Consider the following 17,532-nt stretch of genomic DNA (forward strand, 5'->3'; position numbering starts at 1 on the left):
GTGGCATCACTACATCCACTCACAGCCTTGTGCTGGCCTCCTGCATTGGGGGCAGTGGGGACATGTGGGAGGGCATCACGTCAGGGAGAAATGGATTCTCCAGTGTAATGGAAGCAGCAGGAGAGCGGGAGTTAGGGCAGGCTTGTCACTAACCAGCTCTGTGACCTGGGGAGGCACTTCCGTGGGTCCTGGTTCCCTTGTTAATAAAAGGAGGTGAGTAGATGAAGTGATTTGTCACTCTCTTCTCTGACTCTACAGTCAGTGCTTGGGTGCTGGATTTGCTCTTTTCTTAAAAATATAACAAAACACAAAATGCACTACTTTAACGATTTTTAAGTGTATAGCTCAGTGGCACAGTGCATACATGATGTGGCACCATCACCCCATCCATCTCTAGAGCTTTTCTATCTTCCCATAGTGAAACCCAAACCTTGCAAACACTAACCCCATCCCCCTCTGCCCCAGCTCCCCACAGCCTCTACTGTTTCTGCCTCTATGAATTTCCAGGCACCTCCCATAAGAGGAATCATATTTTGTCCTTTGCATCATGCTTATTCCTCCCAGCATGACATTTTTGGAGGTTTATCTATGTTGTAGCATGGATTCCTTCCACTTTAAGGCTAAAATCCCATCATGTGTGTATATACCGTGTTTTGTTTATTTGCCCATTAGGGGACATAAGGGGTGTTTCCTCCTTTTCGCTGTTTGCTGCTATGAACATTGGTGTGCAAATACCTATTCAAGTCCCTGCTCTCAATTCCTCTGGATGTGTACCTAGGAGTGGAATTATTGGATCATATGGTAACTCTCCATGTAAGTTTTTTTAGGAACTGCCAAACTGTTTTCTCTTTAAAATGGGAAAACTAGCTTATATCTTATTTTGGTACTGGGGGTGGAACCTAGGACCTTACACATGCTAGGCAAGGGCTGAACCACTGAGATACATTCCCAGATATTTTATTTTTATTTTCTATACAGGGCTCATTCTGCAGTGCAGGCCAGCCTTGAACTCATGGTCTTCCAGCCTTAGCCTCCCATGCAGCTGGAATTACAGGTATACACCATCTTGGCTGGCAGAACATGTGCGACAGGTGTGTGTGTGGTGTGCAACAGAGAAGTGCACTGACCACGCCTGTGCTGAGACTGCCCCTCCCCAGTGGTACCACTTACTGCTGCGCCCTGGGGCTGACCCAGGTTAGATGTAGTCTGATAATTTGAAGGTCTTTCTGAGCCCCGACCCACATGGTTTCTCATTGTGGGGTGAACTATGTTGAAGTTTAAGGTTTACTATGGAGAGAAGAAATAATTTCCTCTCTTATTTCTTCAGAATTTTCTGAAATGGCGGTGATATGTACATGTATTTCTGGTTTTGTTTATTGGACTTGAACCCCAAGCATGATTGGTGTAAGGACTGAGAACAAAAGGCAGGAGGTGAATGGGAGGGAGAAAGATGGCTGACACCAAGACTGAGGCTCTTAGAAACACTGGCCAGAGCCCCAAGTGGCCCCTGTAAGCCGGGGGACCAGGGGGGCAAGTGAGAGGGCTCACCCAGCCCAGAGTCAGTTGAAATCTCAGGGTCTGGCTCCGAAGCCCAGTTCTTCCACTTCTAACTTGAGCAAAGAACTTAACCTCCCTGGATTCAGTTTCCCTATTCATAAAATGGGACATTATGGGATGGGATGAAAAGTACAGGGCTGAAATAAAACCGTATAGGTGAGATGATCCCCGTGGTACCTGATGCTCATGTCAATGCTATGACCTGTTTCCTTCAAACCCTAAAAATCAAACCCAGGTGGCCTGTAAAGGTGCAGGTTATAGATCAGCAATACGGTGCACACTTAGTGCTCTTAAGGCCCTGGATTCAAGCCTCAGCATTCCCACCCCCCACCAAAAAAACCCACCTGAGATAACTTTCCCTACCTCCCACTTCTAGAAATTTACTTTAAAACATGGGCTTCTGATGCTGTTGGTATTTTGGTGGCCATTCTGAAGTTACTTTATTTCCTTTTTACTGCTTCTTCTCTCCCCAAAGCAAATGCTTTATCTTTTGGGGCCTGATAGTTAGGCTTTCGTAGTACATACAAAACCGGCTCTTCCGCAAAAGACCCTGCTTTAGCGATTAGCAATGACTGCAACAGAAAACCTTGGTTATTTGGGCAAAACTCCCCAGAGCCATTTAGAAAAGAACACTTCTTTTGAAGATGCAGTTTCAGTTACTAAAAAGGGCTCATTCTCCAGGGAGACACAGCAGGATTGATGGAAAAAGCAAAGGGGAAAACACTTCAAGGCCACAACCTTAGGTAAATACAAGTCATCATCATTAATAATGCAGAAAATTGGGAGTTTGGTAAGGGAGAGTGTATCAAAGCAGGCAGATCCTCCTCCTTTCCCGCCTTGGTCTGCTCTGGCCGGTCCTGAGCCACTTGCTTATCCTTGCTGATTTAATTCAATGAGCCGGCCTGCAAACACAGCCAGGGTTCCGATGAGACAGACCAGCATGAAGACCGCAAGGAGAATATGGTCCATCACCATCGCCACGTATTTCCACTCCTCGGCTGCCTGGTGGGGAGGAGAGTGTTAGACAGAGGCCCGGAGGCGGTCATCAGCCTGCCGTGTTCGTGTTATGCATCCTCTGTGGCCCAAAGTGGTGATCTTTAGTGTTTAGGATAATTATTCACATCATGATCAGTTACTGGTGTGGCCCAGAGGCGGTCACTCGAGCCCATGTGAGCTCAGTAGCTGTGCCCTGAAGCTCCCCTACCTGACAAACCAAACCCTCCCATCCAGGCTCCTGTGTTTGATCACTGAAACCCAGAGTGAGATTTCCAGCCACAAAGCTTACGTTATTGGACTCCTGGTCTGACTTCATGGTCTCTGCGATGTATTTGACACCTTCGATGGCACTTTTCACCTCGGGGTGTTTGATCAAGGGAGAGTGGAATCCCATGGGAGGAGGCCCTGGCTTCCCAGAAATGTCAGAAATATCAATGTCTTCTGTGAAAATCTTTTTTTCTTGTTTGTCTCTGGATCGTCTTTTCATCGTGGAGAAAAACATTATATTTGGGATCGTGTCGATAAAAACCTAACAAAAAAAGAAATCCATGAGTGAGAATTGTCGTCATCATAGACAAGTATCAAACCATCTCTGATTATCAGTGTGATGTTGGGCAAGTCATTCTGCATCTCAAGGCCTCTTCCTTGTCCTTAAAACAAAAGGATTGCACTAGTTGTTCTCAGTGATTCCCTGGGGCATGTGAAGTTACCGTGGGCCTGTGACGATTCTGCAATGTGAGCAGTTTGCCACTGGAGGGAGCCCGTGCACAGCCAGGGACCTGACAAGACACCAAGGCGCTTAAACTACTTAAGCTTCAAAAGCCCCCATAGGTAACAGAAAAGTCCTACCAATGCGTTCTCAGGAACATGTGATTAAAGAAAGGACCCCTACACTGTTCTCTGTTTCTTGTGCCTGAAGAAAATGCAGCAAAAAGGCACTGCCAGGAGTCATCCAACAGTCCTTATAGAAATAGGGACTGTTAATCTAGGAAAAACGACATTGCCAGCTGCAGTTTAGTGTTTGCCTAGCATGTGTGAGGCCCTAGGTTCTATCCTCCGACCCCCAGCACCACCACAGAAAGAAAAAAAGAAAGGAGTAAAAGGGGGAACATATTTGAAATGTTAGCACATTTTAAAATTCAACAATGTAAATGTTTGAGGCCTAATTCCTCACTGACATTCACTTCCTGACATTCTCTACTCAAGCCTCCTCCTCCTCCATCTTTAGTCCTTATTCTGTTCTCAAATGATGATCTTACCAGCAAAAATAAGCCAGTCTCTTCACAAATTGGAAGACACACAAAAAGAAATCTGAAGAATGGCACAGCATAAAAAGGGATTTATTCATCTCCAATCAAAGATATTCTTTGAGCTTGAATTTGGAATGGGTGTTATTTATTCTGTTTTCTTCTTTCTCCCTGGGAAAGCTACATAAGTTATCCCTGGAAAGAAGCCAAGGGATAACAGGGCTTCCCCAGACCCACTGAAGCCCTGAAAGGAATTTGAGTCCCTCAGGATGCCTCAGTATGCCTTGGCTGTGTCCAAGGCAAGACCCGGTGTCCTCACTGTTGAGGTTGGCACTCACCTTCCGCACCCACTCGGGCATGATGTGCGTGCTGGGAGAGCGGTGATGCGTGTTGATGACGATGACAGTGACGATGATGGACGCGATGACAAACACCATGGTGAACAACATGTATTTCCCGATCAAGGGCACAGCACTGGAGGTGGAAGGGATCAGCTCCACGATGACCAGAAGAAACACGGTCAAGGACAGCAAGACAGAGATGCTCAGTGTCATCTTCTCCCCTGAAGAGACAAAGAGAAGAAACGCAACAACCCACCCATTGAAGTGTTGAAAGGCTAAATCCCAGAACCTCAGAATGTGACCTATTTGGAGACAGAAGCTTTAAAGATGTAGTTAAGATAAAATGAGGTCAGGCGGGGGTCCTTCATCCAATATGACTGGTGTCCTTATGAGAGGAAACAGGGACACAGAGGTGCACAAAAAAGACCGTGTGAGAACACAGGAAGAAGCTGGTCATCTGCAGGCCAAGGCCAGAAGAAACCAACCCTGTCCCCACCTTGATCTCCACTTACAGCCTCCAGGAAGTGTGAGAAAGTAAATTTCTTTGTTTAAGCCACTTAAACTGTGCTCCTTTGTTAGGGCAGCTCTTCACACCCATTTACCACTGAGACCCTGAGTGGCATGATCTCAAAATATTATTCTGAAGACTCTTTTCCTGCAGAATTTCCTGCATGACCTCAGCACCTTTATTCACAACGATGGCGGCAAACATCTCTATTAGAAACGGACAGCTACTTCATCTCATGGCCTAGAATTTTGTTTCTTGGTGGAACTCAGGGAACCAAGCGGAGTTCTGGGTTGGCAAGCTAGACCATTCTGCATCAGAATGGTATTAAAACTTGTAAAGCTCGACCACAGCCTGGTCTGTTCCACAGCAGGTGGACGGGCAGCCTGGAGGTAACATATTTCTCTCAGTAAGGGAGCAAGCTGCAGGACCAAAACCAAGAACAAGATCTGCCAAGCCAAGGAGTTGCCCTGGGCTTCTTGAGTAATCTGATCTCCTTGCTCCCTTTTCACTTTTATCTAAGAGGAAGCTTGTTTTCTCACTTATTCCTTGCTTTGTTTTGTTTTCATATTAATGGAACAGGGATCCCTGCCACCCCTTTTTGTTCAGGCCCTGGCTTTCAGGAGTCCTGGCTGAGCAAGCATGGCTGCAGGAAGGTTGGGGCTGAAGGGTACTGGGGTGTCCTTGTGGGATTTGACTACTTAGGATGTGGTAGAGAACCCTTGGAAGTCACTGTTCTTGGGCCAGTCTTGCTGCTGGTGTTCCTGGGAAACCCTTGTGTTGGCTTGCTTTCTGGAGTGGAACTTTCTGGAGTGGTCCTGGGTCGAGTCCCCCGAGGATACTGCAGGTGACTGTGAACGCAGGACACAAAGTGGATGCAAACAAGAAGTCGTCAGTTTTCACCTGGTGGGTGGGAGCCCCTCAAGCACGCTCTTGCCATGTTCTCCGCTGTATTCCTGTCGCACAACACTTGCCTCAACGCATATTTTTTGAATGATTGAGCAATTTTTTTCCTTGACGGAAAGTTGGATATAAACTTTTGTGGCTTTTTAAAATCATTTTGATAAAATTGCTACCTGTCATGAATTTTCAGGCTGTCTTTCTTTTTCCCCTCCTTGTCTGCCATAAACTGTTTATGAGTAGGGACCTGCTGGCAGGCATATGGGTCCCCGTCCTCCCTTCCGCTAGCTTGTTGGTGTCTGATGCAATTATATCACAGGTGTGAGTCCTCAGTAGGAGGTAAGTAAGTTGTCCAGGCTGACATGTGAGGAAGAATTGCCCCTTGGGAAGCATGGTCTCAGGCGTACAGTCACTGCCATCTGGAAAACAGATAGCAGAAGCTCTTTTCAAGTGACAGGCAGCGAGTAAAGGAGCAAGAGCCAGATTAGTCAGTGTACAGAAAGTGACATCATAGGAAAGGGACAGCAAGAGAGTCTGGTCACATGGGCACACACGTGGTGCTGAGCAAACAGGTGTTAGGAGTGAATTCCTTTGAACTGGACTGAGCTAGGGTGGGCATCTTTAGGGGGTCCACTCTTGAGGTCTGTCCGGCTGTGAGCTCTGCCCATATAACTTTCACCCCTCACATGCCACCCAGTGAGGGTGTCCTTCCCGTGATGATGACAGGGTCCATGTGCCCCTGATTGTTAGCACACGATTATATCTGGCTCATCCTAAAACAGCAGCAGCAGCCATGGCAACTGCACCCACCTGAGTCTGTGGGCAGGTAGAACACCAGGCTGGTTAAGAAGGAGAAGAGCAGGCAGGGAATGATGACGTTGACGATGAAGTAGAGGGGCAGGCGCTGCATGACGAAGTGGTAGGTGATGTCCAGGTAGGGGGTGTTGGGGCAGCAGGAGTAGAACACCCAGTGCTTCCAGCCCCGGGACTCCTTGATCACCCATTCCCCGCTCTCCATGAAGTTGCTCAGGTCTGGCTGGTCGCTTTCCTGAGAATGAAAGGAGGTTGGGAAACCCTGAGTCACCCTGAGGAGAGCAGGATTTTGTAAGCAGCAGCAACAAGGCAACAGTCTAAAGTCCAGTGGGTCACATACCAGAAGGGACCCCCAGGCCACTACTGATTTGGGGTCTTAGGTTCCTTTTGTATAACACAAGAGGGGTTGGACTATTGACAGTCTTCATTTTGGCCCCATATTTGAGTCACCTGGGAGGATTAAAATATATTGGTGCCCTAGTGCCACCCTGGGCAGATCAAATCTGAATTTTTGAGGCAGTGCTGAACATAGAAAATTCATTTAAATTCCTCGTTCTCATGTGTACCATATAAAGAACCTTTCCCACCCATTAAGAACTGTCAAACTAGGTGATTCTAACTGGTACTGAGAGCTGACAGGAGCAGAATTGGACCCAAATCACACATTCCCTGAGAGCAGCTCATCGTGCAGTCACCACTCACCGGGTAGATGGCCACCACAGAGCCGTCATAGGTCCACGTGCCCAGTTTCATGCTGCAGTTCTGCTCATCAAAGGGAAAGTGAGTGACGATGATCTCACAGTAGCTTTTAAAGATGGCTGGAGGTGTCCACGTGACGTGGCCTGAGTAGTCCAGGAGCACTTTGGTGAACTTGACAATGGCGAAGTCACCATCAGCACTACAATGGAGATAAGAGGAAAATGGCTCCAAGTGCCTGAGGAGCCTTCCCTTCTGCTTGGAGATGTTAGCAAGACAGCTGTTAATTATTCAGGTGCTATTGATAGAAGCTCTCTCTTGAGTGGTATTATTGAATCTATGGCAGTTTTTCCCAAACTTGCTTGGTACTAAGAATCGCTGGGGTGCTGGTTAAAAATACAGACTCCTGAGCACTGTCTAAGCCCTGCTGTTGGAGCAGCTGGAGTGGAAAGTGGGACTCTACAGGTATCAAGAAATAGCAGGTAACAGGGTCCTCTCAGCTTTTCTTTTTTTTTTTTGTACCAGGGATCGAACTCAGGACCTTGCGTACTCTCAGCTTTTCTTTTCCAGTCCTAGTGGTATTTGTAATGTTACCCTTTCCCAGTATGCTTTGAGTGTCAGCTGGGGAAATCCAGGATTTTGAAATAAAAACACCTCCAGCGGTTCAGTACTGTGACAAGCAGACTAGGAAGGGGCCTTTTACCTTTTAAAGAATGGCTTAGAACTCAGTGGGGTAGGGCCACAAACCCAGGTGTCTCCAGGGCCAGGCAGGTGAGGAATGCACGCAGGTGCGACTGGGAAGCAGGCAGTAGCCCCACTGCCCCCAGATACTTGGATTCTTGCTCAGGGACTGGAAATCAAGATTTCTGTAATTAAATATTTCCTTCCTCTTCTTTTTTTTTTTGTAAATTCTGGAGGTCAAACCCAGGGCTTCAACATGTTCAAGGCAAGTGCTCTACCACTAAGCCACATCCCCAGCCTGAAAATTTCCAAAGTTTTGAGTGTTGGACTTTTCTAGAGAGGCCGTAAGTCCAGATTTTAATGTGATATTTCCTGATTTTCCAATGTTGGCAATAGTATCTCAGTTTTTACAAAAGTACTAATGTGCTGCTTCCATAGCCCTTATTCAGTGGGCTGTTCTCTCTCCCGTGAACAACCTTGTTCCAGGGACTTTACAAAGAGCATCGCAATTAGTAGGATAGGTATCGCGGCTGGGGCTGCATGCAGCTCGGTGGTGGAGGGAGTGCTTACCTAGCACGCACACGGAGTGCTGGGCTCTGTCCCGGCACCACAAAAGGAAAAAAAATTAGAATATGTGTTGAATCAGTAGGGGGGGATTTCCTCTGTGGGATTTCAGGGACAAAATAGCATATACTGGTCCCTCCTATCAAAAACCAGGAAATTTTCTTCCTCTTGATTTTTCCTTGGGACTAAAGTGGGGCTCTTTGTCTGGAATATTGTAGGCATCCGATGCTCCCAAAAGCACAAAAGGTCCTGGAAAGTGGGGTTCCCGCCCCACCAAGGTGACCCTGAGTGAGCCACTCAGAGAGACCAGAAGCCTTTACTTGCTTCCCCCAGTTTCTTACTGAAAGAGGAGTGTAACCCAGACACTGCTCTGTCAGCATATCTGCCCATATTTACACCACTGATTGGGTAATTTTCTCAGGGTTGAATCCTGAGCGTAACTGGGCAGTTTGGGTAGAAAATCAGAGCTGGACAGGCCGCCGTCCAGAGTTTTATTTCCAGCCTCTGCCCCTCCCCCAGCCGCTGGGAGGTGTATCCGCTCCCGCACATGTGTGACGTCAGACCGTAAATCCTCTCTGCTGGCGAAGAGCGAACGCCCCTGCCTGGAAAAGATGCCCTCTGAAATGAACATTCCCTGACAAATGAAGGGCATATGATAATGAACGTGTCATTAAACCGGAGTGTCTTGAATCGCATGATAATTTCACAACATGCAGTCTGTCACTGGGCCCATTGTCTGGGCAGCGGAGACATGGGGGAGCCCATCAGTGTCGGGGTGGCATTCAGGGTGTGATGAATTGCACCCTCCGGGCCAGACCTGTTTAGTAGCGAGGACTTTTGATTCCAAGGACTCAGGGATAGGAGCCTGGGTGCCTTGGTAGTAGCACACATCCCCCCGGAGCCCTCGGGATCAAATGGCCCCCACCCACAGCCGTGACTCCATTTGGCTCATAATTGTTTCTATTCATGCCACGAGGCACCATATGGGCCCCCTTGCCTGTCAGTCTGGCTCTGGGTTTTAAGAGTTATTTAATATTAACAGCGGCGCCCTCCCTGAGCCCCAGTCCCTCCTTGCCTGTCCCTCTGCTTACTTGTTATACAGAACAAGGTCTGGCCGCCAGATCTTTTCTGAAGGAATGTGGATTTTTTTCACGCCGCCATAGTCATCTGGATTCCATTTTAGGTTGTAATCCACCCATTGCTAGAAATGAAGACACTTGTGAATTAAAAAGCCAAATGCGTTTTTTAAAAATCTAGGATGGGCCAAGGATTTAGCTCAGTGGCACCACACCTGCCTCGAAAGCACAAGGTCCTGAGTTCAATCCCGGCACCAATAAATAAATAAATATTAAAATCTAGAGTGATCAAGAGCCCTGGTGGGCATGGTAAGTCAGTGTCAGAAATGGTGCTTTGGTAAGACAAGATTGGTTCAGAATTCAGCCTTCACTGTAGTTTAACAACAAGCTTAGAGGCCTACATCACAGGTACTGTTCTAAGCTCTTGATTTGCTCAGTTAGACCTCACAACAATCCCACGGGGTGAGGGATTAGTGCCTCCATTTTACAGATGAGGGAACAAGGGACCCCTGGGTTACACAACTGGGAGATGGCGGATCCACCAGGCCACTCTCATGGAAGAAGGATGACCTTAGTGTGGACATTTTCCTCAAGCAGCAATACCATTTAAAAAAAATACTATATGTTTTCCTTTATTATAAAAATAATATATGCCCAGGCTGGGGATTTAGCTCAGTGGCACTGAACCTGCCTCACAAGGTCCTGAGTTTGATCCCTGGTACTGAAAAAATAAAAATTAATAATAATACATGCCCAATGTAGTAAATTTGAAAAAAAATATTATGGGTTGAGCTGTGTTCCCCTAAAATTCATATGTTGAAGTGCTAATCCCCAGTACTTCAAATTATGACCTGACTTGGAGAAAGGGTCTTTATGGAGAAATTAAGTTAAAATTAAGTCAGTAAGGTAGGCCCTAATCCATATGACTGGTGTCCTTGCAAAAGGGGACATTCACAGACATGTGTATGCCTGTCTCACACAAGAAGAACACCATGTGAACATGAAGACAGCCATGGACAAGCCAAGGAGAAAGTTCTGTACAGATGCTGCCCTCACAGCCCTCAGAAGGAACTGATCACAGCTGATCTCTTGGCTTTGGACTTCCAGCCTCCAGAACCATGAGATGCTAACTTTCTGTTGTTTAAGTCACCTGGTTTGTGGTACTTTGTTACGGCAGCCCTAGCAAAATAATACACATAGGAAAAGCCCAAAGTGAAAAAACAGAAACAAACTGGATCTATAGTCCCAAATATAGTATCTGCTGTCAACATTTTGGTATGTATCCCTGTTATCCAAATTGTTTTCCTCTGGGCCCAGGCTTAATTTCAGGGTATATAAAGACAACACCAGGCTGAATGTGATTACACCTGTAATCCCAGGACTCTGGGAGGGTGAGGCAGGACGATGCAAGTTTGAGCCCAACCTGGGTAACTTAGAGCATGTCTCAAAATAGAAAGTAGTTTTAAAAAGGGCTGGGGATGTAGCTCAGTGCAAGGGTCCTAGATTGAGTCACCAGTTTGGGGAAAAAAAAGAAAAAGGCAATTACAGTATCTAGTTGAATTACCTGTTTCAGACGAACATTGGTTGTCACAATTTGGTTCACTTCATCCTGAAAAATGAGAAGACATCCCCTTCAGGAAGTGGAAAGGAGAACCAAGGAGGGAGTGCTGGGGAGTGGGGGAAGGGTGAGGGGGTCCCCAAGTGCTGCTCACCACGTTGATGAGCTGTATGAGCTGCAGGCCCACAGTGACCTCCACTACATGGCGGTGGTCCTCCACTGGCCGTACCACGCTGCTGTAGTTATGAAATAGCTTTGCCATCAGACGGGTCTCATGTTCGGAGCCCAGGACGAGGCCAGCTGGACAGCAAATGACACATCCCCTGTCAGACTTTGCTTCCTGCTCTCCACTCCCTCACAGGAGGAACTGAGGGGGAACCAGCTAACAGAAGGCCAAGGCCCCTGCTGCAGGGCTCTAGAGCACAGCTTTTGCTGTCTCAAGTTCCTTTCCAAGCACAGTTGTTGGTCCATTCCCAGCCACCAGTGGGGACTTGGCTTTTGAACAGATGAATTCCTTAAAACAGGACCTGGCTGAATCAAATTAGCCAGAACACACACACACACACACACACACACACACACACACACACACACACACAGACCCACAGGAAAGTCAGCATCAGCATTACAGAGTATGGTCACAATGTTATGAAATCTTGGATGGGCTGGCCTCAGATCTCATGGTGCCATGAAGAGTCAAAACTGAACGCTGGTTTCCACACCCTGGGGTGGCCATAGTTGACGAAATGGAAAGTAACAAATTCTGGTGAAGTTATGGAGAGACTGAGATCTCAGGTCTGTTGCTGATGGGAGTGAAATAAGGCTATTTCTCTGCAAGTTAAACAGAGTTACCATGCAACCCAGCAATCCCACTCCTAGGTGCATACCCAAAAGAATAACAGCATATTTACAACACTCAAAAGGAAGAAATAACTCAAATGTCCATCAGCAGATAAATGGATGAACAAATTGTGCTATATCCACACAATGGAATATTATTTGGCCACAAAGAGGAATGAAATACTGACACATGCTACAACATGAATAAACCTTGAAAACATTATGCTAAGTGAAAAACCTAAACAAAAAGAGGCACATATTGTATGATTCCATCTATATGAGGTTTCCAGAATAGGCACATCTATAGAGATTTAAAGATAAGTGGATTAGTAGTTGCTAGGGACTGGGTGCAGAGAACAATGGCTTAATATTTTCAGAGTTTCCTTTCAGGGGATGAAAAAATGAAAAATTCTGGAATTCAGTAGTGGTAATAGTCAACTAACATAGTAAATGTCCTTATTACCATGAACCATATACCTCAAAATGCTTAAAATAATAATAACTTTTATGTGATTTTAATATAATTTTTTTTAAACTGCTGGTGGATCAATGTCCCAGTTAAATGGTTTAAATAGAATGAAAGCCCTGTGCTTTGTCAACCTGGGTACAGGGCTCCTATTTGGAACCTGAGTGATTCCAGGGAATCCTGTGTACCTCTCCCTTCGGGACAGAGAGCAGTTCGCCTGAGTACAGCCTTCTCCTTCCAGCCTGGTATGTGACTCTGCCCAGCTCAGGGGAGGTGGGCCGCTTGGCGAAGGCCATGTGGCTGGAAGGCAAAACTCTGAAAAGAACCCTGTCATTCTGAGCTGTGTCCACACCACCTCCTGCAGTTACCAGTGTGCCACTGGGTCTCGTGGAGCCCACAACTGTGTGTGCCTTTACTTGTGGAGAAAATGTGTTCCACCTCCTAACAAGTGCCCTCTGAGGACCTGTGTAACCCAAGCTGTAGCACACACACCATCAGCGGAAGTAGACATGCCGACCCATCTGCCTGGATTCCTGTAACCTGACCTCCCCTTCCACAGGCTAAGCGGAGGCCGTGACTTCTCTATGGGCCAGGAAAACTCTAAACGTTGAATGAATGAGGTGCTTTCTCTTTTTTGCCCAGTAATGTTAACTGATCACCTCTAAGACAGGTTATCATTTTTCTCAATAACTTTTCTCCTTTGGTCCTAAGTTTGGAAGTTTATAAATAAAATATTACATAAAAAGTAATTATTTTTTCTATTTTTAGTCAATTAAATTAATTGTCAACACAATAACACAACTTGAGTGCCAGATACCTATATTTCTTTTTTCTTTTGTGTGTGTATGTGTGTGTGAGAGAGTGTGAGAGTGAGAGAGAGAGAGAGAGAGAGAGAGAGAGAGGCTTGAACCCAGGGCCTTTGCGTTATTTTTTTATTTTGAATCAAAGCTTTGCTAAATTGCTCACACTGAGCTGGAACACATGATCTTCCTTCCTCAGCCTCCAGAGTGCTGGGATCACAGGTGTATGCCAGATACTCTTGTAGGTGTTTCAGGTACATGTACTCAATCCTCACAACTGTGTAAGATGAATACTAAACTTGTCCCTACTTACAGAGGAGAAAACTGAGATTCAGAGAGATGAGCAATATGTTCATGGTTCCCCTGGCAGTTGAAGGTAGGATTACAAATAGAGACAGTTTACCTGCTCCTTAAAGGTAAATATCTCATTTTCAGTCAGAGTTTGGAAGCTTTCAACCTAGCTTAAATATCTTTGTTTTTACCCTCATGGACTCCGTTATGGTTGAGCTCTAAGATGCCCCTCTAAAGGCTCATGTGTTCCAAGGTGGGGCTTTGGAAGTGACTGGATGATGAGGCACTAACTTCATTAGCCCATTACTGAGTTCAGAGCTGAATGTGCTCTGAATAGGAGGTGGGGGGCTCACTGAAAGGGGTGGTCATGGGGCTGCCCCTGGGGACTATTTGGTGTCCCTGGCCCCTTCCTGGGGTTCTTCCTGTCTCTCTCCTCTCTGGCCACTAGAAGGTGATCTGCTTTGCTCCACCCCATGTTCTCTGTCATGATGTTTGGCCTCACCTCAGGCCCAAGAGAAACGGAGCCAAGTGACCATGGACTAATCTCTGAAACCATGAGCCAAAATAAACCTTTGCTTCTTTAGGTTGGTTTTCCCAGAAATTTATTCACAGTAATGAAAAGCTGAAGAACACAGACTCTATGTAGGAAACCCTTGACCTCGCCCAACTCTTCATTTCTGGTTTCCCATGTTTTCTGAATGACAAAGCTTCCTAGGATACCAAAGGTGCCCAGCCATGCAGAGCTTTCACAGGATACCTCCCCAAGCCACCCCACATTCAGTGGCCCTTCAAGGGAGTGTGTTGCTAAAGACCCAATTTTAGGGGTGCCCGACTAACCCCTTGGGCCATAGCTGTCCTGTTCTCCCCACCTTGCCCATCCCTGGCTACACCCACATCACCATGGGGACTGGGACCTGGTGAGGACCACTGAGTGCCCTGACTGTTGTTCTGGCATTGACCTGGGCTGTGTATTTTAAATTTTTTTAATTTATTTTTTATTTTTTATTTTTGTACCGGGGATTGAACTTGGGACCTTGCACTTGTGAGGCAGGCGGCAAAACCACTGAGCTAAATCCCCAGCCCTGGGCTGTGTATTTTAAAAGACTGCTTATTCCAGTTTGATGGGAAGAACATACCAGAAAACAATCGATAGAGGAGATGGTTAGAATTATGTTGCAGAAAAACTATCAGGAAACTATCCCGCCAAGCTATGGTCCACTAAGGAAATGGGGAGGACTTGGGGAACAAGCATCTCAGCATTGTAGTGACATTTACCTCCTCCTGTCCTGCCTAGCCAATGACAAGATGCCTTGTTGCTCCCATAAGGAATTTCCAAATATGTCTCCTTTTCTTTTCTTGTATTTTCACTTCCTTTCTCTTTTTCTTTCTTTTTCTATTCTTTTCTTTCAGTACTGGGGGATTAAACCCAGAAACACTCTGCTGCTGAGTTATATCTCCAGCCTTTTATTTTTTTTAGACAGGGTCATTCATGCTAGTTTGCTCAGGCAGGACTTGAATTTGCAATCCTCCTGCCTCAGCCTACCTGAGTGCCAGAAGTACAGATATGCACCACCACACCTAGCTATGAGTCTCTGTCTCCATTTCTTAGATTGGTTTCATTGGTGCAGGCTAAGGGGATAGAAAATTTACAGGACTGGAAGTCAGATTCTATGATTCCCTTTCCAACTCCAATATGGTTTGGAGAGTTGGACCAGTTCTTCATGGATTCAGTGAAGCACAGTAACTTTTGTAAAAAGACCAGTGGAAATAAACAGACAAATACGTCATATAAAAGTTTCCCCTTTTTGAAAAATTATATTGGTAATATTTATTCAGATGGTAACATTGTTCATTTGTCAAATATTTGTTGAGTGTTTGCTGTATGTAAATATTGTTTTAGGAGCTTTGAGATTTTGAAGGCAAATCTGGCATGAATCCTGTCTCTACCCTCACAGTGACTAACATTTGTCTTTTACATAAATAACTGTGAACAAGTTGGAAAATAATATGCATGAAGTACTTAGGACTCCGGAGGCGGAAGAGAGGAAAAGGTTGAAAGGAAAGGTGCTCTATAAATAGAACAGGGAAGGTGGTGTGTTAAGCTAACGCAAGAAAAAGTGTACCTGAAATGAATGAGAATTTTGCCCATAAAGAACTCATTCTAACTAGGGGAATTCAGCCACAGTTTCAAAATGTGCTTTTTGTACCACACTGGTTCAATCTATATTTTTATGTAGGAAAGAGCCACCTGGATTAGGAAAAAGGAAATTTGAAATGTTAATAGCCACCTTAGGTAATTCTTATCTTAGCCTGATGCTGTATCTCGTGCTGCTTTGGCAATTTCAGGCTTTCTGACAATGCATGTAACAAACCAAATCTCTAGTTGATCACAATTCAAAATTTATAAATAAAATGACTTGGGCAGGTCATTCTGTATCTTTAAACCTCAGGTTCCTTACAGTCAAACACTGAGCATGTTGGAGTATTTGGTCTGGATCTAAACTCCCATGAGTCACCCATGGCAATCAATACCAGCAAACCCAAGGTTTGATCAAAATATATATCATACACTTTTTAAATAGCTAAATATGCATTTTTAGAGGTCTTTGGAATCCTAAGAGACCCCTTAAGTATTTTTATAGAAGCATATAACTGAAGGATTTTCATTGAGCATGGTGTTTGCAAACACACACACACACACATACACACGTATGGACACACCCATGTGCACACACACGCGCATACCAGGCTAGCTTTGGTTGGATCAAGTCCAAATCCCACAGGATATAACTTATCTGAGTTTAGCCTATTTCCCTCAACTTTATTATTGCAAAAAATTAATAATGCAGCTCTTTACATCTTTCCCAGGAGGCCTGTGTTTGTCAGGACAATATGAGAGAAGCAAAATCACAGGATGTCTGCTACCTTGTTTCTCAGCTGGGATGACATCACCAGTAAACTTTTCCATGAAGCAATCAGAAAACATCTCCTGTTTCCCTCTACCGGAAGTTTGGGATTCAGGATAGTGTTTCAGTTGCTGCGTGGTGACACATTCCAGAGCAGAGTTAAGCACATGGGCTGTGCAAGTTTTTATAGTTTCAGTTCAAACCCACACCTACATATAGTAACGTCCTTAAAAGGAAGTAGACAAGAATGCATTCAGATGGACTTTGTTTTAACTTCCGAAGTTAAAAAAAATTGCAAACTATTTCATCTCCATGGAGTGTAGTTACAGTTATTAACAAGTTTCTCTTTCCAACACTTGTAGCTGTCAATCAGTCCTCTTCATTATCTGAACTCTCCTAGAGCAGCAAAATGCCTTGTTAAGTTGGTTATTTGTATTGTAAATTCCCGCCCCAAGTCCCTCTGGTTGTTTAGATATGAAAGCTGCCCAGGATGCTGCTATGGTCCAGCAGTGGTCCAGATTCCACAAGTGCCCTAAGGCTATTCATGTGGCTGAGTTGGACACCAGGCTTGGACAGGTCTGAATGTCTACCTTGTGGCCTTTGACCAGGCAGCTCCCATGTTAAGTGGGTGACATAAAGTGGAAATCTTCAAAAACCCAGTCAAGCCAACATCAGGAAGAAACTGTCTGAGTAGCCTCTGACCAGCAAGACCCTACCATTCCGTGTTCCCATCAAAGAAGCAATACTGTGGTCTGGGGGTTGCACTTACCAGAGCAGAGGCCGAGGATCAGGAGGAGAAGCCGGGCCTCCATGAGCTGCGGGTGCTGGCGGGGACCTGGAGCAGCGTGGCAGCCTGTGTGACTCCCTGGCACTCTCTGGCTGGACACTTGGCTGCTAGGGGGTATGGGAAGCAAGAGGAGTAGTGGAGCTATTGTCTTACACCACCTGTTAGTGGCTGTGACAGCTGAGCTGTCCCCACCCTGAAGCCCAGGAAGCTTCTGGAGCCTGCTGATCCAGGTGTGTCTCACTTCACAATCGCCATGCTTTTGACAATAAGTGTGAGCTGGGTTATATTTTGAATGCATCACAAGCCAGGTTTTTTTGTTTTTGTTTTTGTGGTATTGAGGATCAAGCCCAGGGCCTCACACCCTAAATACTCTACCACTGAGTTACAACCCTAGCTCCATGAGCAGTTCTTAATGAAAAAACCTACAGGAAAGAAATCTTTTGAAGCTAGGCATGGTGATGCACACCTGCAATCCCAGGACACTGGGAAGCTGAGACAAGAGGATTGC

At 45.7% G+C, this 17,532-nt stretch overlaps 1 protein-coding gene across 1 annotated transcript; it reads right to left on the reverse strand.

Annotated features, from left to right (window-relative positions):
- Nucleotides 1-1,958: 1,958 nt before the first annotated feature.
- Nucleotides 1,959-17,108, reverse strand: Chrna1 (cholinergic receptor nicotinic alpha 1 subunit). The gene is made up of 9 exons (XM_004857704.3): nucleotides 17,007-17,108; nucleotides 11,089-11,234; nucleotides 10,941-10,985; nucleotides 9,392-9,501; nucleotides 7,062-7,257; nucleotides 6,357-6,594; nucleotides 4,139-4,362; nucleotides 2,843-3,082; nucleotides 1,959-2,559 (listed from the first exon to the last, which is right to left on the reverse strand). The coding sequence occupies exons 1-9, from the start codon at nucleotides 17,047-17,049 to the stop codon at nucleotides 2,428-2,430; spliced, it is 1,374 nt and encodes a 457-aa protein (XP_004857761.2). The 5' UTR covers nucleotides 17,050-17,108; the 3' UTR covers nucleotides 1,959-2,427.
- Nucleotides 17,109-17,532: the final 424 nt, after the last annotated feature.

This window comes from Heterocephalus glaber, unplaced genomic scaffold (assembly GCF_053883595.1).
Source record: "Heterocephalus glaber isolate CG9 unplaced genomic scaffold, H.glaber_assembly_v1.0 deba00000347, whole genome shotgun sequence".
In the NCBI taxonomy this organism is placed as follows: Eukaryota; Metazoa; Chordata; class Mammalia; order Rodentia; family Bathyergidae; genus Heterocephalus; species Heterocephalus glaber.

What these genes read in the sequence shown, in the direction of transcription:
- Chrna1 (XM_004857704.3), bottom strand. Translation starts at nt 17,049, where the DNA reads ATGGAGGCCCGGCTTCTCCTCCTGATCCTCGGCCTCTGCTCTG. An exon ending in CTGTGGTGGCCATCTACCCG is followed by an intron (nt 6,595 to 7,061) that starts GTGAGTGGTGAC and finishes TTTCATTCTCAG; the next exon opens with GAAAGCGACCAGCCAGACCT. An exon ending in TGCCCGAGTGGGTGCGGAAG is followed by an intron (nt 3,083 to 4,138) that starts GTGAGTGCCAAC and finishes TTTTTTTGTTAG; the next exon opens with GTTTTTATCGACACGATCCC.